The 25,028-nt window shown below is 38.3% G+C and overlaps 1 protein-coding gene across 1 annotated transcript; it reads right to left on the bottom strand.

Moving 5' to 3' along the window:
* Window positions 1-13,499: 13,499 nt before the first annotated feature.
* LOC125938839 (transmembrane protein 230-like) lies at window positions 13,500-15,501 on the bottom strand. Its single transcript, XM_049654230.1, has one exon. The coding sequence runs from the start codon at window positions 15,012-15,014 to the stop codon at window positions 14,583-14,585; it is 432 nt and encodes a 143-aa protein (XP_049510187.1). The 5' UTR covers window positions 15,015-15,501; the 3' UTR covers window positions 13,500-14,582.
* Between the last annotated feature and the right edge of the window lie 9,527 nt (window positions 15,502-25,028).

The following is a 25,028-nucleotide window of genomic DNA, read 5'->3' as shown; positions in this document are numbered from 1 at the left end:
GGCTCTAACCTGGGTGTGAAGGCTACTTTAAAATAGCCTTTTAAAATAAAATAAAATAAAATAAAATAAAATAAAATAAAATAAACAAAGGCTTTAAAGGAAAACGTGGATAATGTGGGAGAACAGATGGATACTCTAAGCAGAGAAATGGAAACTCTAAAAATCAAAAGAAAATGCTGGAAATCAAAATCAGTGTAAAAGAAATGAAAAATATATCTGATGGGCTCATCTGCTTAATGGGCATGGCTGAGAAAAGAATCAGTGAGTCTAAAGATATGTTAATAGAAATTTTCAAACTGAAAAGCAAAAAGGAAAAAATTAAAATAAGAAAGAAATAAAAGAATTAAAATAAGAAAGAAAGAAGAAAGAAACAGAAACAATATTTGTAGTAATAATGGCTAAGAATTTTCCAAAATTACTAACAGACACCAAACCACAGATCCAGGACACTAAGGAAACATGCAGGATAAATGCTGAAAAATCTGTATCTAGGCATATAATATTCAAACTTCAGAAAACAAGACAAAGAGAAAATCTTGAAAGAAGCCAGGGGAAAAAAACACTTTACCTGTTCTACAGAAACAAGGATAAAAATTACATCAGACTTCTCTTTAGAAACTATTTAAGCAAGGGGTGCCTGGGTGGCTCAGTCAGTTAAGTGGCTGACTTCAACTCAGGTCATTATCTCAGGGTTCATGAATTTGAGCCCCCATCAGGTCCTCTGCCTGCATCACAGAGCTCATTGTGGATCTGTCCCCCTCTCTCTGCACCTCCCCTGCTCATGTTCTCTCTCTCTCTCTCTCTCTCTCTCTCTCTCTCTCAAATAAATAAATAAATCTCAGAAAACAAGAGCAACCAGTAAGGCAAGAAGAGAGTAGAGTGAAATATGCAAGTGTTGAAAGAAAAGAAATGCACTCATCTAGAATTCTGTGTCCAATGAAATTATCTTTCACAGGTGAAGGAGATAAGGCTTTCTGAGATGAAGATTTGCAGCCAGTAGATAAGACATGTTAAAAGAAGTTCCTCAGAGGTAGGGGAAATGATATAGATCAGAAAGTCAGATCTACACAAGGAAAGGAAAAGTGTTAGACAAGGAATAAATGAAGGTAAAAGAAAACATTTAATTTTATTTCTTTTAATTTATTTAACCTAACAGTTTGATCAAAATAATAATATAATAGTGTGTTGGATGAATATAGCTTATGCTTAAGTAAAATGAATGACAGTAATGCAATCAGCGATGAGAGAACCTGGGAATAATCTTTTAAAATACCTGACCTACCTGTGGAGTGGTATAGCGCTATTTGAAAGCGGATTTAAATAGTTGTAAATGTTTATTGCAGTCTCTAAGGCACCTACTAAAAATATTTTAAGTATCGTTGTTGTGCTAAAAAAAGAAAAAAAATAGAGTCATGTAAAATAGGAGAAGGCAGAAAAAAGAGGGGAAGGCAAAAAGAAGAAACAAAGGCTAAATAGAAAACAGTTCCAAAAATTAGTGGAATATTAATCCAACTATAGCATATAAAGTGGAATATTAGTGGAATATTCATCCAACTATAGCATATAAAGTTGCTATGAATATTCACGTACAGGCTTTATGCGAATAAAAGTTTTCCTTTCTGTAGGGCAAATAGTAGGAGTAGAATTTCAGAGTCATATGATAAGTGTGTATTTAGCTTTATAAGAAACTACCGAATTGTTTTTCAGAAAAACTATCATTTTACCTTCCTACCAACAATGAATGAGAGATTCAACTTCACTTTTTACACTGCTTTTTTCACTTTGAGAAGTGTCTCTTCCTTGTCTGCTGAGGGATGCAAATGCAGTGCCCACTGGGGAGGGGAGAGGGAGGGGGGATCATCTCTGCTCCTGTTCATGCAGGGGAGGACTGTCAACAGCTGCAAACCACCCACTGTGCAGTACAGGTGTGGAGGAGACTGTGGGGCTTCTTCCTTTGTGTTTGCCTAGGAAAGAGTGAGTAGAGTCAGAAAGATTCTGTTCTGTGGAGTCTCTCTATTCTGAGTCTAGGAAGAACAGACCTTTCTCGGGTCTTTTAAAAGTATGCCCATTGGAATTTCTAGGTGTGGGCTGGTTTAGCACCCAGGCTTGGATACATGTGAGAGGAAAAAAGCAAAAAACAACAAAGAAATCACCACTGGGTCATCCCCTGAGTCCTGCGATCTCTGGCTAGTCTGTTCCACCCCACCCCCCACCCCCACCCCGGCTTCAGAATCTTCTAATAGTTGCTTTATGCGTTAAAAAAAACCACCTTTTTTCAGAGAGAGATGGAGCACACCAGAGGGGGGGGGGGAGGACAGAGAGAAAGAGGGAGAGGGAGCATCTCAAGCAGGCTCCACGCTTAGTGCAGAGCCTGACATGGAACTCGATGTGGGGTTTGATCCCATGATGCTGGGATCATGACCCGAGGTGAAATCAAGTGTCAGACACTCAACCAACCGAACCACCAGGTGCCCCTGCTTTATGTATTTTATTCAGAGTTTTTAGTTGTAATTAGTGGAAGTAATAGGGGACAGTATGTCTACGATATCCTTTAGCGATCAAAGAACCAAAATCTTCAAAGAATGAGGGAACTGACCCAGGAGTTGGTAGATGACCATATTAAAGATGTATAATGAGTGATATGGGTAGATGATAAGAATATCCATGACAAAGCTGGGTATTTTTATGGAGGAAGGTGGGATAATAATCTGAAAGCAGCAATAAGAAGGAAGAAGGATAAACCCCCACTTATGAGAGAAAAAATAGCCACCACTTGAAAGAGAAATAAGGAAAGCAAGGTCTTCACAGGAATGTCAACCTGAAAACAAAAAGTCACAATGAGAGTCAAATGAGAGTTTATTTGAGATTCCAGAATTGCAATTTGGGGTCACAGATTCAACTAGAAATCCAAATAGTTTTCCTGCCTGTCGGGTGAAAGCAAGGGGTTTCTGCTTCATCAGAGGTGTTTACTTAAGGACAGCCACAGGTGTTTATCACAGAACAAACCTCACTTTGTTCAGCTAGGAGGTAACCAAGAACAATTCCATTAATTAACACAACTTGTGCAAGGGAGTCCAAAGAGTTTTCTTTCTTGGGTGGCTATTGCATTAGCAAAACGTTTTAGCAATATCTCTCAGGATTTTAGAGAGATCAGGCATTCATTCATGGTAACATCTACCCAAGGAAAAGCAATCCTACAAACCTAGCAGCTTTGCTGGAGTCGACACCACCCGTAGTTGAACACCCTTGACTATGTGTGCAGCCGGTATACACGTTAGTCAGTGAAGTAAACTTAAAGGGGTGCCCAGTGCTAAGTTTCTGATTGATTACACAGAGGAAATAGGTGTAACCAATAATCCAATTGCACAACAACCTTTACTTCAATAGGGACTTACCCAGTGTGTTCCTGGTAGTGTTTTTGCCAAGCACGAGTAAAAATAGATCCGGGAGAAGCAGAAATTATGGAGTCATTATACACTGTAGTTCCAACAATAGGGTAGACATGGTTTAGGAGGGAAATTAACTTAAGAAAGGAGATACAGAGTAGCAGTGTTTTGAAAATGTCGATAATCTGGCCATGTCAGAAATGTTGAGTTATCAAAAGCGAAGGGATTTGCCAGCGTTGTAAAGGAGGTCTAATGTGAAATAGATTAAGAGCAGAATCAAAATAATGTTTATGAGTATGCAGGCCTGGTATGGAATCTTGACTTAGCTGTCCACATTAGCTGTCATCTTTGTTTTCTTCATCAATTTGATTCAGAGGTCTCCAGCATTTGTATAGAGCTAGACGCCATGTGGAGCCTTCTTTAGCTGTGAGGTGTCTATCTAAGGCTTGAGTCCCCGAAGTCACTGCCATCTGGACAGTGAGGATGCCCTGATCTAGTCTCTTCCAAGGAGATTCAAAAGCAGTTATTATTCTTATTGATTCCAAATTACAAGGGTGCGAGAAAATTGGAAATGCTAGTTTGGAGAGTCATAGCCAGATGTTTGAAGAAACTACACAAATTTAGGATCCAGTCCAGCTTTGGTGTATAACCAAACCTCAAAGACAATTAATAGGACTAGAATCTAATGTAGACAAAGGTACAAACGTAACTTTTCTCTCTACAATTACTCCCAGTTTTTACTATTTTTATTATTTTTTTTAATGTTTATTTATTTTTGAGACAGGGAGAGACAGAGCATGAACGGGGGAGGGGCAGAGAGAGAGAGAGACACAGAATCTGAAGCAGGCTCCAGGCTCCGAGCTGTCAGCACAGAGCCCAACGAGGGGCTCGAACTCACGGACCATGAGATCATGACCTGAGCCAAAGTCGGATGCTCAAACGACTGAGCCACCCGGGCGCCCCAACTCCCATTTCTTAACGTTTATTTATTTTTGAGATAGAGAGAGACAGAGCATGAACGGGGGAGGGGCAGAGAGAGAGGGAGACACAGAATCGGAAGCAGGCTCCAGGCTCTGAGCCATCAGCCCAGAGCCCGACGCGGGGCTCGAACTCACGGACCGCGAGATCGTGACCTGGGCTGAAGTCGGACGCTTAACCGACTGCGCCACCCAGGCGCCCCTCCCATTTTTTAAATCAACAATCATGACAAGCCTAATTTGTTTAAGCTTGGCCTGGTTATTTTTATAAAAGCAGGAAGAATAGTGACTGGGTATGTAAACTTTTTAAAAGATTGCTTTGTTGGAGCTTTGTAAGCAAGGTATTAGGCCAATTTTTGGAAGCAGTTCTTTAAACCTGTATGGTGATACCCGAGTCTATGTACCTATCTCTCAAACGTGACATTTTAGTCAAAGCCTTGGCAAGATAGGCATTTGTTTTTTTAATTGTGTCTTGTGATAAGGGGAACAATTTCTCAGTGAATTTATGTAAATAACTAACAATATTGTTTAAATTTTGGAGGGATTAGGTAGGGAGAAAAAGATAAATGTTTCATCTTTGTTTACAAAGGTATATCTTACCCAATTGTTGGCAGCTTAAGAGAAGAGATTTTCCTGGGGCTCTTGGGAGGCTCGGTCAGTTAAGCATCTGACTTCAGCTCAGGTCATGATCTCACAGCTCGTCAGTTCGAGCCCCACGTTGGGCTCTGTGCTGACAGCTCAGAGCCTAGGGCCTGCTTCTGATTCTGTGTCTCCCTCTCTCTCTCTGCCCCTCCCCCACTCACACTCTGTCTTTCTGTCCTTCAAAAATAAATAAACATTGAAAAAAACTTTTTAAAGAGAAGAAATTTTCCTAAATCTGGAAAACCAGAAGGTTAAAAGCCAGTAACACTTTAGACAACAAGTTATGAAAAGTATAATCCATATTCATCGGTTCATTAATTACATCAGCCCTATGTAATCTGTACTTGTTCTGCTTGAGTATAATTTTTTCATTAGTTTTGTTGACCTTGCCTGATTATTGACAGTGATAATTTTAAGAAATTTGTACGGTTTTCATTGAGGCTTATATAGTTTGCCCAGTGAAGTGGGTACTTGGATGTTGTGAAAGTCCACCCCAGGAAATACATTTTGATAACCCACAGTAAGTGATAGTTGAATGAAGTCCAGCTACAGATGTATAAAAAGTCCAGAGAGAGGTCTGAGGCCTCTGAGAACCAAACTAATTTTTTCAAACGCACCAAGGTCACTAAAGGAATGCAAAAACCAAAAGTGGGATTTACCAGAGAGTTAGGAAAGACCAAGTGGTCATCTTGGGTTTCTCATAGCTATTCATTTAATTTATAACCATTGTTTACTCATCTTAATTTCTGTGATTCAGGAGCAGACTGTTGCTGCCATGTTAGAAGGACATCAGGATGGCAACAGTGTAGTAATGAGGGGACATTTTTTTGTAGAAGCAGAATATACTCTACCCACAGGTTCCGCAGTCTTTATAGATTTTATTGCCCATGGTTAGGTCACTTGGAACACCCATGAAATCGGTCTGCAGAGTGGCAGAAGGATCTCCACAGTTGGAGGAAGACAGCTTGGAAAGAGTGAGGTGCGTGGATGTGAATTGGGGGAGAGAAAAATGGCGGCACTATGGAGGGGATGGAATCCTTTCCCTGGAGAGACAAAAGGGAGAGAAAGAGGTATCGAGATACTGCGGCATTGAGTTAGCACAGGAGGAAAACCTCTCTGGACCATGGACTGGGGCGGGGGGCGGGGTGCGTCAGAAGTTCTTTTTTGCAAACTGCTTTTGGAGCTCAAACTCTTAGGTTTGAGCTGTGGCGCATGCTCCTGGAGAGAAGTGAGCTGGTCCTGGAGTGCATAGTGTGGTGTCGTGATCTCTGGGGTACACTGGGAGAGAATAGTACCCTTCCTGGAGTACTTTTGGAAAAGGGCTTATTGCCTCCCCAAGGGCAAAAGATCTTGTAGGTGCCAGCTAAAGGCCTTTCATCAGCAGGGTGGAGAGGGTCTACTCTGGAGGAAAGGAGGGGATCTGTGCCATGCACAGACTTCGGGTTTTGAATCCCAACCGCATCAAAGAAATAACACAGAAGAGTGTGGCCCAGGGTGAGCTGAATGCCCTTGCTATTCTGTGAGGGCTGCAAGATTCCCAGTCCAACGATGAGAGATTGGAGTAGCACCATATTCTGCCCCCACACCAACATAGTGGACTTCAGAAAGCAGCACAGTGCAATTGCTGGGTTAGGGTAGTTCTATTTTTAATTTTTTTGAGGAAACTCCATACTGTTTTCCAAAGTGGCTGCACCAGTTTGGATTCCCACCAGCAGTGCAAAAGAGATCTCCTTTCTCTGCATCCTCACCAACCAACATCTGTTGCTGACTGAATTGATAATATTTGCCATTCCGACCCGTGTGAAGTGATAACTCATTGTGGTTTTGATTTGTATTTCCCTGATGATGAGTGATGTTGTACATTTTTTCATGTGTCTGTTCGCCATCTGGATGTCTGCTTTGGAAAAGTGTCTACTCATGCCTTCTGCCCATTTCTTCTACAGTTTGTTTGGTTTTTGGGTATTGAGTTTGAAAAGTTCTTTATAGATTTTGGACACTAACCCTTTATCAGATATGTCATTTGCAAATATATTCTCCCATTCCGTTAGTTGCCTTTTAGTTTTGCTGATTGTTTCCTTAGCTGTGCAGAAACTTTTTATCTTGATGAGGCCCCAAAAGTTCATTTTTGCTTTTGTTTCCCTTGCCTCCAGAGTCATTTTGAGTAAATTACTGCAGTCGAGGTCAAAGAGGTTGTTGCCTGTTTTCAACTCTAGGATTTTGATGGCTTCCTAAGGTTTTCTTAGGTTTCCTTTCGTCCATTTTAAGTTTATTTTTGTGTCTGGTGTAAGAAAGTGGTCCAGGTTCATTCTTCTGCATGTTGCTGTCCAGTTTTCCCAACACCATTTGCTGAAGAGACTGTCTTTATTCCATTGGGTATTCTTTCCTGCTTTGTCAAAGATTAGTTGGCCATATGTCTGTGGGTCCATTTCTGGGTTCTTATTCTGTTCCATTGATCTAAGTTTCTGTTTTTTGTGCCAGTACCATAGTGTCTTGATGATTACACCTTTGTAATATATCTTGAAGTCTGGGATTGTGATGTCTCCAGCTTTGGTTTTCTTTTTCAGGATTGCTTTGGCTCTTCGGGATCTTTTCTGGTTCCATACAAATTTTAGAATTGTTTGTTCTAGCTCTGTGAAGAATGTTGGTGTTATTTTGATAGTGATTGCATTGAATATGTAGATTTCTTTGGGTAGTGTTGACATTTTAACAATATTTGTTCTTCCAATCCATGAGCATGGAATGTTTTTCCATGGTTTTGTGTCTTCTTCTATGTCTTTTATAAGCTTTCTACAGTTTTCAGTGTATAGATTTTTCACCTCTTTGGTTAGGTTTATTCCTATGTATTTTATGGTTTTTGGTGCAATGGTAAATGGGATCAATTCCTTGATTTCTCTTTCTGCTGCTTCATTATTGGGTATAGAAATGCAACTGATTTCTGTGCATTGACATTTATATCCTGAGACTTTGATGAATTAGTGGATCAGTTCTAGCAGTTTTGGGGTGGAATATTTTGGGTTTTCCATATAGAGTATCATGTCATCTGCGAAGAGTGAAAGTTTGACTTCGTCCTTGCCGATTTGGAGGCCTTTCTTTGTGTTGTCTGATTGCTGAGGCTAGGACTTTCAATACTATGTTGAATACCAGTGGCAAGAATGAACTCTCTGTCGTATTCCTGACCTTAGGGGGAAGCTCTCAATTTTCCACCTTTGAGGATGATATTAGTGGTGGGTCTTTCACATACGACTTTTCTAATCTTAAGGTATGATCCTTCTATCCCTACTTTCCTAAGGGTTTTTATCAAGGAGGGCTGCTATCTTTTGTCAAATGTTTTCTCTGCATCTATTTAGAGGATCATGTGGTTCTTGTCCTTTCTTTTATTAATATGATGTATCACATTGATTTGTATGTATTGAACCAGCCTTGCATCCCAGGTGTAAATCCCACTTGATCGTGGTAACTCTTTTAATGTATTGTTGGATTGGTTGGCCAATGTATGTTGAAAATTTTTGCATTCATATTCATCAGGGAAATTGGTCTATAATTCTCCTTTTTAGTGGGGGCTTTGTCTGGTTTTGGAATCAAGGTAATGCTGGCCTCATAGAATGAGTTTGGAAGTTTCCTTCCATTTCTACTTTTTGGAACAGATTCAAAAGAATAGGTGTTGACTCTTCCTTAAATGTTTGGTAGAATTCCCCTGTAAAGCCTTCTGGCCCTGGACCCTTGTTTTTTGGGAGATTTTTCATTAATAATTCAATTTATTTACTGGCTGTGGGTCTGTTCAAATTTTGTATTTCTTCCTGTTTTAGTTCTGGTAGTTTATATGTTTCTAGGAATTTGTCCATTTCTTCCAGATTGCTGGATTTATTGCCATATAATTGCCTATAATATTCTCTTAATATTGTTTGTATTTCTGCAGTGTTAGTTGTGATCTCTCCTCTTTCATTCTTGATTTTATTTATTTGGATCCTTTCCTTTTTCTTCTTGATCAGACTAGCTAGAGGTTTATGAATTTTGTTAATTTTTTCAAAGAACCGGCTCCTGGTTTCATTGATCTGTTTTACTGTTTGTTTGTTTTTTATTTCAATAGCATTGATTTCTGCGCTGATCTTTATTATTTCCTGCCTTTTTGGGTTTTATTTGCTATTCTTTTTCCAGCCCTTAAAGGTGTAAGGTTAGGTTGTGTGTCTGAGACCTTTCTTCCTTCTTTAGAAAGGCCTGGATTGCTTTATACTTCCCTCTTATGACCGCCTTTGCTGCATCCCAGAGGTTTTGGGGTGTGGTGTTATCATTTTCATTGCCTTCCATGTACTTTTTAATTTCCTCTTTAATTTCTTGGTTAACCCATTCATTTTTTTAATAAGATGTTCTTCAATCTCCAAGTATTTGTTTTCTTTTTGAATTTTTTCTTGTGGTTGATTTCGAGTTTCATAGCACTGTAGTCTGAAAATATGCATAGTGTGATCTCCGTCTTTTTGTACTTGTTGAGGGCTGATTTGTGTCCCAGTATGTTATCTGTTCTGGAGAATGTTCCCTGTGCACTCCTGAAAAATGTTTATGCTGCTGCTTTAGGATGAAATGTTCTGAATATATCTGTTAAGTCCATCCAGTCCTGTCTGTCATTCAAAGACATTGTTTCCTGGTTGATTTTCTGCTTAGATGATCTGTCCATTGTTGTAAGTGGGGTGTTGTAGTCCCCTACTATTATGGTATTATTGTCAATGAACTTCTTTATGTTTGTGATTAATTGCTTTATATATTTGGGTACTTCCACATCGTGGGCATAAATGTTTACAATTGTTAGGTGTTCTTGGTGGAAAGACCCTTTAATTATGATATAATGCCCTTCTTCATCTCTTGTTACAGTCTTTATTTTAAAATCTAGATTGTATGATATAAGTATGGCTACTTTTATTTCTTTTGGCAACCATTAGCATGAAAGATAACTCTACATGACCTTAGTTTCTAAAATACTTTTTAATGTTTATTTTTAAGAGAGAGAGAGAGAGCATGAGAAGGGGAGGGCATAGAGAGAGGGAGACACAGACTCTGAAGTAAGCTCCAGGCTCTGAGCTGTCAGCACAGAGCCTCACACAGGGTTTGAACTCACACACCATGAGATCATGACCTGAGCTTAAGTCTGAAGCTCAACCAGCTGAGCAACTAAGCCACCCAGGTGCCCTGCCTAAGGCCTTCTTAATTTAAAAAATTTTAGGTTATCAATAAGTGAAACTTGAAGTTTCAAAAATGCATGGGCTTAATTTATTCTTAGGCCTTCATATTTGAGCTTAAGTCTGAAGCTCAACCTGAGCCACTCAGGTGCCCCAGCATCCCCTTACTTTTAATCTGAAGGTGACTTTAGGTCTAAAATGGGTCTCTTGATAAGAAACTCTTAAAAACTGAGAACAAACTGAGGGTTGATGGGGGGTGGGAGGGATGGGTATTGAGGAGGGCACCTTTTGGGATGAGCACTGGGTGTTGTATGGAAACCAATTTGACAATAAATTTCATATATTGAAAAAAATAAAACAACAACAACAAAAAGTACTTTCCTAAGGCCTTTTGTTTAAAGATTTATTTATTTATTTATTTATTTATTATTTACATACAGTGGGGGAGGGTCAGAATACACACACACACACACACACACACACACACACATATATATATATATATATATATATGGAGAGAGAGAGAGAGAGAGAGAGAGAGAGAGAGAGAGAAAGAGGGAGAGAGGATCCCAAGCAGATTTCATACTGTCAGTGCAGAACCCGAAGCAGGGTTCCATTTCATAAACCATGAGATCATGACCTGAGCTGAGAGAGTTGGACTCTCAATCAACTAAGCCACCCAGGTGCCCTGCCTAAAGCCTTCTTAATTTAAAAAATTTTAGGTTATCAATGAGTGAATCTTGAAGTTTCAAAAATGCATGGGCTTAATTTATTCTTAGGCCTTCATACTTCCTTATATTTAAGTTAGGCAATAGTAGTTTCTCTATTTATTCTTTCATCCAACAAACTTATCCAGTACTTACTACATTCTAGGTGCCATTCTTAGAACTGAGCAAAACAGACAAAAATCCTTATTTTCCTACAGCTAACCTACTAGGGGAAAAAGACAGACACCAAATAATAAATATAAAAAGTAAGGAAATTGTTTAGGATATTGGAAGGAGAGAAATGCTCTGGAAAATAAAACGGTAAATGTAGCAAACTGGTGATCCGAAGTGCAGGGAGGGGGCATTGGCAGGGTGCATTATTAAATAAGATAGGGTAGGCTCATGAACATGTAGGGAGGTAGAAATGAATGAGATGTATAAGAGAGTTTTTTTCTCGTATTTCTGCTGATTCCCAAACATTTTCCCCAGTTTAAACTATAATCAGGATCACTCATATATCTTTGACCTAGAGCTACCTATATCTTATTCGCACATCTAGTTACATTGACAATCCTTAGTCACACATCTTCCTCATGGGGCTCATGTGTGATCAACTTAACCCATTTCAGGACCTCAGAAGCACTGTGCTAAAAGTCAGAAGATTCTTGAAAAGCAGTTGACTCATGAGGATGTAGAATCCATAGTGAAACAGGCTACTTTCAAAAACATAAAAGAAGACCCCAGAACAAATTATGACACTGAGGCCCACTCTTGGAAGGGCAGAGTACAAGACCTTTCTCGAAAAGCTAGTAATAAAGCGATGTGCTTTGTTTCTAAATTAGGGACAATGTCCTGCTCTGGCGATGCTCTCTGCAAGACTTTTCTGTCTATAGATGGGTGTTGCTGAAGTCTTCTCTCTCCCAGCACCTCTTGTGCCTAATGACTTGGCTTGCTGACTCAGTTAACTGGGATTAGACAGCTGTCCATCACTGCTGGAAATCCAATCATTTCAAAAGACTGTCGTTCTAGGAAATTGGTCTAAACTTTGAATAACAAAAAGAAGAGCCAAACATGTATAATTTATACTTCAGCAAGAGTTGTTAGATATGTGACCTGATTAACTACAATTTTAAAGTTACAGTACACACTATGCATACAACGTCTGGAATTAAAACAATGCTCAGATTTCTTTTTAAAAAAATTTTTTTTTAATGTTTATTTATTTTTGAGACAGAGAGAGACAGAGGATGAATGGGGGAGGGGCAGAGAGAGAGGGAGACACAAAATCGGAAGCAGGCTCCAGGCTCTGAGCCATCAGCCCAGAGCCTGACGGGGGGCTCGAACTCACGAACCGTGAGATCGTGACCTGAGCTGAAGTCGGACGCTCAACCGACTGAGCCACCCAGGCGCCCCAATGCTCAGATTTCTAATACCATCTTCTACACTATGATTACACTCCAATGCTCCTTTTGTCCTTATTTGCCTGTTTCCTTTGTGATAAGGTCATCTCTGGATTGAAGTTTACACTATCGACCTATGTGGATCTTTCGTTTCTAAATTGACATTCCTTGACTAACATTTCATAGATTAACTGTTCTCTATATTCAAAAGGTACTTTCTTCACATGCCTGAGTCCCTTTTAATATTAATTATTCATATTGAAATTGTGGTGGACTTTTTAAGAGTTACATTTCAATGGACTTTTCTGTGTATTCTGTGGCTTCTAATAAGAGGGAGGATTATGAGATGCTATCAAAGCCCCCCAGAATTACAGCTCATATTTCCCTGTTTATTTAGGACAATCTCAAACTAATATTTAGAAATGTATCATTTCTTCCATTTGTTATGTGCCTGGGTACATAATATAGTACCAATGAAAGACTTCTAAACTCTTTTTTTTAACTTGGATATGTTTTGTGTATCCTGAAGTTAGCACTCTTGAGAGTATCTTTCTTCTCCTTTATGAAGTGCCAATATTCTTTGTCCAGAAAATACACTCTTTTATCTTCCATAAATCTCAGTCTATACAGGCACACCTCACTTTATTGTGCTTTGCAGATATTGCTTGTTTTACACACTGAAGGTTTGTGGCAACCTTGCATCAAACAAGTCTATTGACACCATTTCTTCACCAACTTTTGCTCACTTCACACCTATTCTCACCATATTTCAAACTTTTTCATTGTCATATCAGTGATTACGACTCACTGAAAGCTCAGGTGATGATTAGCATTTTTTAGAAACAAAGTATTTTTTAAGTGTTTACATTTTCTAGATGTAATGCTTTGCACACTTAACGGCCTACAGTATAGTTTAAACATAACTGTTATGTGCACTGGGAACCCCAAAAATTCATTTGACTCACTTTATTGCAGTATTTGCCTCATTGAGGTGGTCTGGGACAGAATGAACCCATGGTATCGCCAATGTATGCCTGTGTTCTTTATCTACAACACTTCAGAAAGTATTTCTTTTTATAGGATGATATCCTTTATTCTAAAAAATACTACTGCTAACTCAATTGTCTTTAATCTGGGACCGTCGCCTTAGCTGCAGACATATCCCCACGTTCAGTCCTTTTCTATAGATCCTTTATTTACCTTCTCTATGAGTGCCAGGTTTACCATGAAGTTGATGATACTTAATATAGGCCCTTTGTTATGCCCTGCACTTAATTTCTAATTCATATTTTTGAATTCTCTTTTCTTAAGAGAGCCCTTCAGATTGCATAAGCCTTAGGTGACACAAATCCTTGATCTGCCCTATTCCTACATAGGACTCAAGAGGAAAAGGCTCATATAGAAAGCAACCCAGTGCCCTGATTTAAACCAAGATTACAGATTAGCAGTCTCATTCTCTTGGGTGGCCAACTTTCCTAGGTTAGCCTGAAGTGGATGGAAGCACTTCACCTATGGCTTTAGTGAATTTCACGTGCGTCTTCTATAAAACCCTATTTGACAGTGAGCAATTAACACTTTGGGGAACACTTATGTGCCATGTTGACATAAATACTATATTTGACCCATACGGACACCCAGAGCAGTAGGAATTATGGTCCCAAACTCTGAGTATTAAGATAATTTGTCCAAGGTCATACAGTTAAAAACGTTGGCATCTGGGGTTTAAAACCACTTCTGACTCTAAAGTTGCACACAACACAACTGTATTGCTCTTTATTTTTCCTAAGTTGATACTTGGTTTTACCAAGGTATCTATAGGTTACAGAGGTGGAGATAAGCATGGGGGATAAAATACTCAGAAATTTTCCAAGTAAATTACTTAGTAATATGAAATCAGACATACTGCATTTTTCCATTTGCCACAAGATAAAATTACCAATGAGGACTGCTTAAAAGACACGTTCGGCTCTAAATAGGGTGGTGGCAACATTTTGCCCTACAAAATAACTTTTCACTTCCCCATACAATTACCATTGCTGTTCTTCCACTATACATGTGGAAACATTTGTCGGGAGTTTTAGCCAGGGCCAGGAACATAAAAATGGAGCATTTCCCAGCTTCCTATTTGGCTAATTGTAAACATTTTGGGGACGAATTGATAAAATCTGGCCATAGTTTTGCTATGTATCTACAAAGCGTCAGAATTCCTTAATCTTTAGGCATAGAGGTCCACAGCCTCTGCCAAACGCCTTAAAGCTCCGCTGAGCCCCATCTGTGACTCTTCTCCTGGCTGCAGGGGGCGCTAGACATCACAGTCCGGAAGGTCACTGTAGGAGCAGCCCTGGCAGCCTCGGTGCGCTCTGTAAGCGATGAGCAAGTGGTAAAACCCAGGCAGGAACACCAGGATGCCAACAATCAGAACGGCAACAGCCCGGTTGGCGCCCACTTTGCTGATGTAGCCTGCCAGCAGGAGGCAACCCGTGACAACGAGAAAGGCGCCAATCAAAAACTGCGCGGTGGCACAGGCAATGGCCTTATAAGGAATCCTCGTAGAGTTTTTCTTAAACTTTACTAAGTGAGATCTCACTGGACATCTTTTCGATTTAAAGCTAGCTTCGGTAGGCGAAGTTTCCTTCTGACGGTTAATGTGCCCAGTGTCAGTGCTGGAGAGCTTTGAGTATTTCACTTTGCTGCTGGGGATCCCAGCAGCCACGTTGGTGCGAGTGGGAAGCATAACCGCAGGGGGCGTGCGGAGCTGTCCTGCTGCCACACAGTGAGCAGGGCGTCAGGACCCACGCGCCCACCCAACGGCTGCCTGGACCCGCGTGGAGACTCGCCTCAGCATCTCTCATTCACCTAACTCCAGTTTCTGCAAGACCGCTGCGTTTGTGATAGAATTCCTCTTTCATCATGCAAAGTTGCGAGTACGTTGATAGTCTGATGTTTTATGGGCTCTGTGATTTTCTTAGGGCAGTGCTAGTAAACTCCCAGATTCCTTTGACATTGCAACTGTTTAGATTGAGCAGATTAGCTTACATTCATTAGATTTCATTCAGTCACTTTCATAGAATTTCCATTTTCTCTAAATGTTCGTAAGCACATCCCGCGTTTGCCTCTCTTGCGTTGGTCTAACATGCAGCATACTTGGTTAATCTGATCAACCTCCGAGGGCCAATTAGGGGAGAGGAGAGATGTGAAAGTTGGAATCAAACCCGGCTGAAATCCTGGCTCTGCCTTTTATTAACTGTGTAAGCTTAGTCATAGTGCATATCCAAGGACCTAGTTCCTTCTGTAAAAGGGGAATTGTGACATGCAGTGCAGATTATTGTGAGTACTTACGGAATGAAGGATGCAGACTGCCTTCCTCCACAGAGGAAGTCCTATCTCCACAGAACTCAAGTCCTGACATGATCAAGGGCAAGGTGTGTCCAAAGACTTGAAGACATCTCACTCCTGAGTTTTGGCTGATTTTGTAGATGACAGCTTTCCTGCATCTCATGTTGCCTGATCATTGAATTGGCTGCCTTGTGGGAGCGGTATGACCTCTGGAATGGTAGGATTTATTTAGAAGTGGTGTGGTCTTCTGATAGGCTGTTGCAGACGGGGTTCCTTCTTCGTGAGGGGTTGAATTGGAGACCTCTAAACTCTCTCTCAGCTTCTGGAATTTGTACCCGAGCTGCAGCCTCTGCTTAAACTTTTTTTTTTTTTAATCAAACAATTGTAGTATTTCTCCCACTTCTGTGTTCTATGCCTACCTTTTACTAACCTATGCCTTCTTACTAGTTTATAATTCATCTTAAAATTTATCACCTACTACATCCATTATCCTATTTAATTCAATTTAACCCCATCCTTGGAACGTGCATTTTAAATTCTACCAGTGAGTTTTATTTGTTTAAGTGGATTCTTTTATATTTGGGATTACCTCATTAACCAAACTAGAATATAAAACTTCCCTATGGAAACAATGATATATCTTCAAAATCCTCTCAACCATAGAGAGCTTAGCATTAAACATTTTTCTTTTTGTACACCCAGTGTTTGTTGGTTAAATTTACTACAAATAGAATATACAGTAGTTAAGGTAGTTCTTCCTATAACTATTTAAATTATAATCTTACCTAATTATTTACATGGCATTTTATAATGTACAATCTCTTCTCTCTAATGTATCTCAGAAATACAAAGTTTGATTTGCATTTTTGACCCCCAGGTCACACAGCTAGTTAATATCAAAGAATGGATTATATGTAGACAATCACCTTACTAGAGGCAAGTCATTTATAATGGAGTTGAGATTTGACTTCATTCCAGCTTGTGTTATATATCTATGATCAAATTTCGTATGAACTAGATGACAGAAACATGTCTCAAACATGTCAGTTATGGGTTGTAGAGACCAGGCCTATGCATTATAAAAGAGAAGAGCAGTTGTGAGAGATCTGTTCGAGAAAAGAGCCTTAAGCTGAGGCAGAAGAATGCAGTCTTCTTCCAAATGGCCAATCTCAGGGATACTACCCGACTTGAGTGGGATTTTATTGGCGCAACGGAGACCTGTACCTGAGGTTGTGATCTTGCTCCTGGGAAACAAGAGGAAAAGATACTAACACAAGGCATAAAATGTAGCACAATACTGGCCTTCCAGAGTACAGAGGAGCTGATAATTCATTGCAGAAATGTATTTCAGTGGCTCAACATTAATATATTACTTTATTATATTTATCAACTGGAACGGTCCACATCGTGTTACTGTTTGCTTAAATAATGCAGTTAGTTTATTTTATTTATATGTAAGTAAGTAATCAATTTTTAAGTTTAAAACTATAAGCAGAAGTAATCTCAGTACTCATTTAAAATAGCTTAGAGTCCAGGCTTTCCCTGAGATTATTTGACCATTTAGCCAATTGTTAGTTAGGATAATTGAAGGAAGAACTGACCTTTGTAGACTTAACCCAGGAACTACCTCACACTTCCCTAATTTCAAAGTGGCAGAGATATAGGAAAATTATTCAGATACTTGAAGGCTCTCAACAGAGTATACTTTATCTGAGCAAAACTCACTTGCTTTTCTCTTTTTTTCTCCCATCTGTACCCATCACTAAAACGTACAATTATTGGCAGCTAAAAGCAACAAAATCATGTTTTACTATAGTGTCCCCCCTCCCCTTAGCATATATAAAAGGTACATTAGAGGCAACTAAAATATTTTAAAAGAACTGTGCTTTACCCTGTGTCAATAATGTGTGTGTGCATGTGTGTGTGTTACTCTAATTCACATGATAATACACTGATAAGTCCATTTGACTTATCTCTTTCTAAGGACAATTGGAGATTGGAAAAATCATATAACTATCACAGAATGAGAGATTTGACAAATTTTTTTAAAAAGAAAAGATTAAAAATCTTCCTATTAAATTTATCTGGGATATTAATAAAGGACTTTACATTCAGGGCAGCAGAAAATCACCTACAACATTTGTGCATTAGAGTTACACAAATATATAAAACGATATAGGTGCTTTTTTGGTTCTTTGATTTTTTGCCCTGCATCTGCTTCTTTTTTTCTTTCTTTAAATGTTTATTTATATGAGAGAGAGAGAGAGAGAGAGAGAGAGAGAGAGAGACCAAGTGCGATAGGGGGAGGGGCACAGAGAAGGAGACACAGAATTGGAAGCAGGTTCCAGGCTCTGAGCTGTCAGCACAGAGCCTGACGTGGTGCTCGAACTCATGAACCATGAGATCATGACCTGAGCTGATTGGATGCTTCACTGACTGAGCCACCCAGGCGCCCCACGTTTGCTTCCTTTAAACTTTGAATTAAATCTTAGGCATGTATTTCCCCTTGACTTGATGGTGTAAACTTGGGACTTAGCTATTTGGAGGTGACAGATTTCCTATTTCTTAACTTACAAACTATTTTTAAACTCCTATGTCTCTATTTAACAAGATAGTAAAAACATACAAATATAGGACTAATAGAAAGACTGTTTCCATAGCATCATTTCATGAACATAGTCCCTCAAGTTATAGTTCCCTCTGTCCCTGTAGAATGTGACACAATGGTTCTCTTTTTTCCTTTGAAAACCAAGTAACATATCTGTCAGCCATTTATGTTTACCATCATTCCAAAGGCCTTGAATACCAGCATCTGTCTTTGTTTCCTTATAACCTTTTTTTTTTTGCTTCCCTTTTATTGTAATAGCTCCTTAATAGCTTACCATTACCATACAATAGCTACTTTGGTTATTTCTTACCTGTGGAAAAACTTAAATTAAATGACCATATTACCGAATCATCTGAATTGGATTTGTTTTGGTTATTCTTCCATGTATAATTCTGTTAGATTAGTAGAATTAAGCTGTTGGCAGTAGTTATCCTCCTTTGCCTCACTCAGCATACATCACACACACACACACACACACACACACACACACACACACACACACACATTAGTGAACCTACTACAGGCTACAACACAAATTGTTCTGCAGAGAATGAGATCAGAAAGAGTTAACAGATTTTTCTTTGTCCAGGATTTTTCAGAAATTGTTTATTAAGATACTTTCCATTTAGGAATATTGTAATGAAGACCATAAATGATTTTGTACATCTGTAATTATTTGGATTTAAAACATTTTAACACTACTCTTCACTCATATACACATATAGTCTTCATAGTTTGCTGTTCATTTGGAAATCCATTTATAATTTAAAAAATAATAGTGACAATATTAGTATTTTCTTCTCATTAAAAAAATTAGTTGTACTACCTGACAGGCTTATGTGTTTATTCAGTCCTGGTTTTATTAGAAGTTTATTCACTAGTGTTTGTTTCCTTTTACCCTAGAGTCCTTAGGTGATTTTCCTGGGACCTGTCCTCAAATCTACCTTTTCGCTTGGTTATCTATCCTTTACTGTGTGCATACTGATCTCTGGCCACAATGAACTCTTTGGTGATTCACAAAAGTAACAAGCTCTCCTCATCTTGTAAGCTTTTATAATTCCTACTTTTTCTCCCCGGAATAATGTCTCTCCCTTGTCTGCGTAGTTACTTTTATTTCTCCTTCAACCATTAACTCATCAAATATTTGGTTCATGTCTACTGTGTATCAGGCACTGTGGTATAATAGTCAATAGTCAAAATTCCTTTTCTCATAGACTGTTTAGTCTCGGCATGAATGTGGAAGGAGGAGAGTTGCTAAATAAAAAACACGAGTACATATAAAACTATGGACTGCACTAAATGTAATATAAAAAGGTAAATGAAACAATAACACTGTAACTGGGTGACTGTAATAAATCAGAGAAAATTTATTGCAGAGAATACAGACCTGGGTGAAAGGCGTATTGGTCAGAAGGAGTGTGGTACCGTAGAAATTGACAGGAGACGAGGTGGCTGTAGAACAGAGAATGAAAAGGACCGCAGTGTAGAAGGAGCCTGCAGTCAGACCTGGGTCAGCCACACACATAAGCCAGACCAATGGTCATTTATTTTAGGCCATAGCAGGTCCTGATTGGAGGAGATGTAGCACTGTGAATCCATTCCGTAACAAAGAGTGACTTTTAATGGATGCAAATTTAAAAATCGACCGTGATGTCAAAGGAATCTGAGATGGGATTGAGCCTGACAAATTAATCTATTATAGATGTGAGACATAACACCACTGAGTGGGATGGGGGAAAAGGCTCTGATCTAAATAACTTTAGAAGCCAATATTTTGTCTAAGTACTGTAAGACTAAAGACAAAAAGAATGCCAAAAAAAATTGTACTCCAGTTGGTAAGTTTTTTCTCATAGATGTATGATATAATAATTCTTAAACTATTTTATGTGTATACTAGAGTTGAACAAATAAGCAAGTGAATTATAGGTATGGGTTTCTTACTCTGAGAAAAAGAAGAAACATTGGAAATCTTTGTACTATCTTTGAAAAATTTCTGTAGGTGTCTTATTTAAAAACAAAAAGTTTACTGGGGCACCTGGATGGCTCAGTCGGTTAAGTGTCTGACTTTGGCTCAGGTCGTGATCTCACAATTCTTGAGTTTGAGCCCCGCGTTGGGCTCTGTGCTGACAGTTCAGCCTGGAGCCTGGAGGCTGCTTCAGATTCTGTGTCTCCCTCTCTCTCTGCCCCTCCTTCGTTCATTCTCTGTCTCTCTTTCTCTCAGAAATGAAATAAACATTAAAAAATTTTTAAATAAAAAGTTTATTGACATCTGTGGATAACAGGCTATCTATAACAACATTGTAATCATCAACAACTGAACTTGGTCTGAACGATGGTAACTAAAGCTCATGTTCTTTAACTTGTAAGTTGTGCTACTGGACTAAATTTCCTCTGACATTCAGAATGTGTATTTTCCAGGGGAAGGGGTATTCCTACACCTAACAACAACAGAAAGCAGGCCCTCTGAAGAGAAAAACAAAACCAAACAAAGCCAGAAATCCTATGAGACATCCCCTACTTTAAGCATAGAAACAATTTTCTTTAACATTAATTAAATGTTAAAGAATGAGGATGAAACAAACAAAAAAGCCCAATGAAGTAATTGGGAGCTTGAACTGAGGAAGAATCAAATGCCTATCACATATTCCTAAACACAAGAATAGGATATATTTGCACAATTACCAGGGTTTTTAAAGCTATACTGTAAATTAGTACTATAATCTCCCTAATATTTTTATAATTCCTCTCTATTCTTATTACCACTCTGTCATAATATCTGTCAGTTACTATATAACAGTTTATTCACATAAGTATCTGAACTTATTAGCATGATTCTGCTTTATTTAACAAAAGCTACAGGAATATGGCTGACTTAAAGAAAAATTATTACCTCAGGCTTGGCTACCATTACTGAGTTTTTACTATATTTATACTCTTCTATTTTCTTTCAACCAAAGATTCTCAAACATTATATAACCCCTTATGCTTTAAAAAACATGATAAACAGAAAATAAATGTTACTTGACTATATAACCACATAGAAATAAAAATTCACTCAGACTGAAAAAAATTAAAATAAAAAGTTTATTTAAGAAACAAAGCAAGTGAACAAAGGAAAAAAGAGACAAATGATAAAACAGACTCTTACCTGTAAGAAACAAACTGATGGTTACCAGAGGGGAGGTTGGTGGGGAAAGGGGCAAAATAGGTGAAGAGAATTAAAGAGTACACTTATTTGAGCACTGAGTAATGTGTAGAATTATTGAAACACTATATTGTACACCTGCAACTAATATAACACTATACATTAATTATACTGGAATTTAAAAGGTAATTAATTTAAAAAATTCCCATAAAGAAAAACAGAGTGTGCTGATTATGATAAGCACTGAGTAATGTATAGAATTGTTTTGTTTTGCTTCTGAAATTGTTATTTTTTAAAGTTTATTTATTTTGAGACAGAAAGAGAGAGAGAGAGAGAGAGTGTGTGTGTGTGTGTGTGTGTGTGTGTGTGTGTGCAGGAAGGGCAGAGAGAGGGAGAGAGACAGAATCCCAAGCAGGCTCTGCACTGTCAGCATGGAGCTCTATGCCAGGCTCGAACTCATGAACCCTGAGGCACACAAGGGAGGAGGGACAGAGAGAGAAGGAGAATCCCAAGCAGGGTCCATGCTGTCAGTGCAGAGCTTGACTTGGGGCTCGAACTCATGAAACTGGGAGATCATGACCTGAGCTGAAATCAAGAGTCAGACACTTAATCAACAGAGCCACCTAGGCACCCCTTGTTTTTGGAATTATTGCATCACTGTATTGTACGCCTGAATCTAACACTGTATGTTAAAATAAAAAAGTATTCACGATAAAAAATAACAAAATAAAAATAAATAAAAATAAAAAGCTTAAAAATAGATCTTGATAACTAGCTAGGATGAATTCTCCAGCTTTGTTCTTCTTGTTGGCTATTCTATAATATTTATAATTTTTATTTGGAAATAGTTTAATACTCACAAAAAGGTGCAAAAAAAATACAAAGAATTCTGGTGCTCCCTTCAACAAGTTTCCCCAATGATGATGATATCTTACCTAACCATAGTACATAATCAAAAGAGGAAGTTGATATTAGTATAATACTATTAACTCAAATGCAGACATTATTTGAATTTTACCAGTTTTTACACATACTCATTTTGAGGAGAGTGAGGTGACTATAATTCTATGAAACTTTATCATATGTAGATTAATTTAACCATCAGCACAATCAAGATATAAAACTGTCCCATTGCCACAAAGTAACTTTTTTGTGTTGCCTCTTAGTATTCACACCCACCTCCCAACTTTTAACACCTGGATAAGACTGATCTCTTCTTTATCACTATAATTTCATCATTTTAAGAAAGTCATAAAAATAGAATCCTAATGTGTGTAATCTTTTGAATTTGGCTTTCTTCACTTCGTATAATGACCTTGAAATCCATCCAAGTTATTGTGCTTTGTTCATGCTTTTTTATTCCTGAGTGGAATTCCATTGTATGGATATATTATGTTATTTTTTTTAATCTATTCACCTGTTTAAGGACATTTGGGATACATCCAGTTTGGCTTTTCTTTCATCTCTCTCTCTTTTTAAATGTATATTTATTTATTTTGAGAGAAAGAGAGCCCACGTGAGAGAGACAGGGGCAGAGAAAGGGAGAGAGAGAATCCCAAGCAAGCTCTGTGCTGTCGGCATGGAGCCCAATGCTGGGCTTGAAGCCATGAACTGTTAGATTGTGACCTGAGCTGAAATCAAGAGTCAGACACTCAACTAACTGAGCCACACAAGTGCCCCTCTTTTCATCTCTTAACAAGGTCTTTTGTAGTGCAAAAGCATGTGTGTGTGTGTGTGTGTGTGTTTTAATTTTGCTAAGTTTAATTTAGCGTATCTTTCTTTTATGGATCATGGCTTTGGTGTCATGTCTAAAAACTCTTTGCATACATTTAGGTAATGAATATTTTTTCCTATGCTTTCTTCTAAAAGTATTATAGGTTTATGTTTTATATTTAGATCCACTATGCATTTTGGGGTTTTTTTTGGGAGGGAGGGGTGGGTTGTTAGATTTAGGTGTCATTGTTTTTGTTCATGAATGCCCAATTATTACCATGCCATCTGTTGGAAAAATCTATCCTTCTTCCATGGAATTGCTTTTGTGCCTTTGTCAAAATTCAGCTGTGTACTTACGTAGCTCTCTCTATGGAATCTCTATTCTGTTCCACTTGTCTTTGTGTCTATTCTTTTGCCAATACCATGCTGTCCTGATTAGCTGTTGCTATATAGTAAGTTTGAAATGGAGACTTTGCTTTCGTATGGCTACAAAGAATCCTATTTGGATTTTCGGTGGGAGAAACCTGTAGTTTAATTTGGCGAGAACGGACATCATTGATGAGTCTTACTATCAATAAAAATGGTGTGTCGCCCATTTAATTAATTTGGTTTTCTTTTGTTTCTGTCATTATAATTTTTGAGTCATCAGCATGTAGACCCTGTACACATTTTGTTAGATGTGCACCTAAATATTTTCTTCTTTGGGAGTAATTATATATGGTATTATGTTTTTAATTTGTTTTCAATTTTTCATTATCAGCATGTAAAAATACGATTGATTTTTCTGTGTTGGTAACTTTCGTTTTGCAACTTGGCTAAACTCCTTTATTAGTTCTGGTAGGTTTTTTTTTTGGTTAATATCTTATGATTGGTTAATATCTTATGATTTTCTACATAAACCATCATGCCATTTGCGAATGAGTATGATTTTGTTTCTGAATTTCCTATGCCGTTTTTTTCCTTGCTTCATTGTACTTGGTAGGCTTTTCAGCACTATTTTGAGTGGGAGTGGTGAGAATGGACTTATATCTCCAGTTATTATTACAGTGATTGGTGACGTGTATTTGGATGTTTATCACATGTGTCAGAGGTAATCAGCACGATGCCAACCTACTGACTTCTTTGGTTTGGTTTCAGAACCTGCCTGATGGCTGTGGTATAAAGTAGTAATGATTTATTTGAGTTATAGAGTGTTATACTAGATTCCTAGAGCTGCTGTCACAAAATACCAACATGCAGGTGGCTTAAAACAACTGAAATTTATTGCCTCACAGTTCTGGAGGCCTTAAGTACAAAATCAAGATTTTCCTCTGAAACCCATAGAAGAGAATACTTCCTTGCTTCTCCTGGGTTCTATTGTTTGCCAACAATCTTCAGCATTCTTTAGCTTATTGATACACCATTCCAAACCCTGCCTCTGTTATCACATGGTCATCTTCACCTTGTGTTTCTCCTCTTTTTATAAGGCCACCAATTTTATTGGATTAAGGACTCATCCTATTCCAGTATCTGAATATAACTAATTACATCTACAATTTCCCTATTTCCAAATAATGTCACATTTTGAGGTAATGGAGATTAGGACTTCAACATATCTTTTTTTTGGGGGGGGGGGACATAATTCAAGCCATAATGTGTGTGTGTGTGTGTGTGTGTGTGTGTGTGTATTTTTTTTCTATCTTATCTGCTGAAGGATGCTACAGAATTCTAGGTGCTATGTTTGTACTCTGTCAGTATTTTGCCTTGACCACAGGTTGACTCCTAAGGGAAGTTAAGTGACATACACCATTCAGTTTTTCTTCCTGAATTTTTAGTTTGAAGTCAACAACACTAACATATCTTTGTTGTTTGAACTGAGGTCATTTGAACATAGTGTATGACTGCTATCACGCTGAAGCAAAACCAATCTGCAGAGATGGAAGAAGAGAAAAATGTGTCTTTAAATG

This window comes from Panthera uncia, assembly GCF_023721935.1.
Source record: "Panthera uncia isolate 11264 chromosome B2 unlocalized genomic scaffold, Puncia_PCG_1.0 HiC_scaffold_24, whole genome shotgun sequence".
NCBI classification, from domain to species: Eukaryota; Metazoa; Chordata; class Mammalia; order Carnivora; family Felidae; genus Panthera; species Panthera uncia.
The sequence above is the reverse complement of the archived record's forward strand: the minus strand, read 5'-3'. Positions and strand labels throughout refer to the sequence as shown.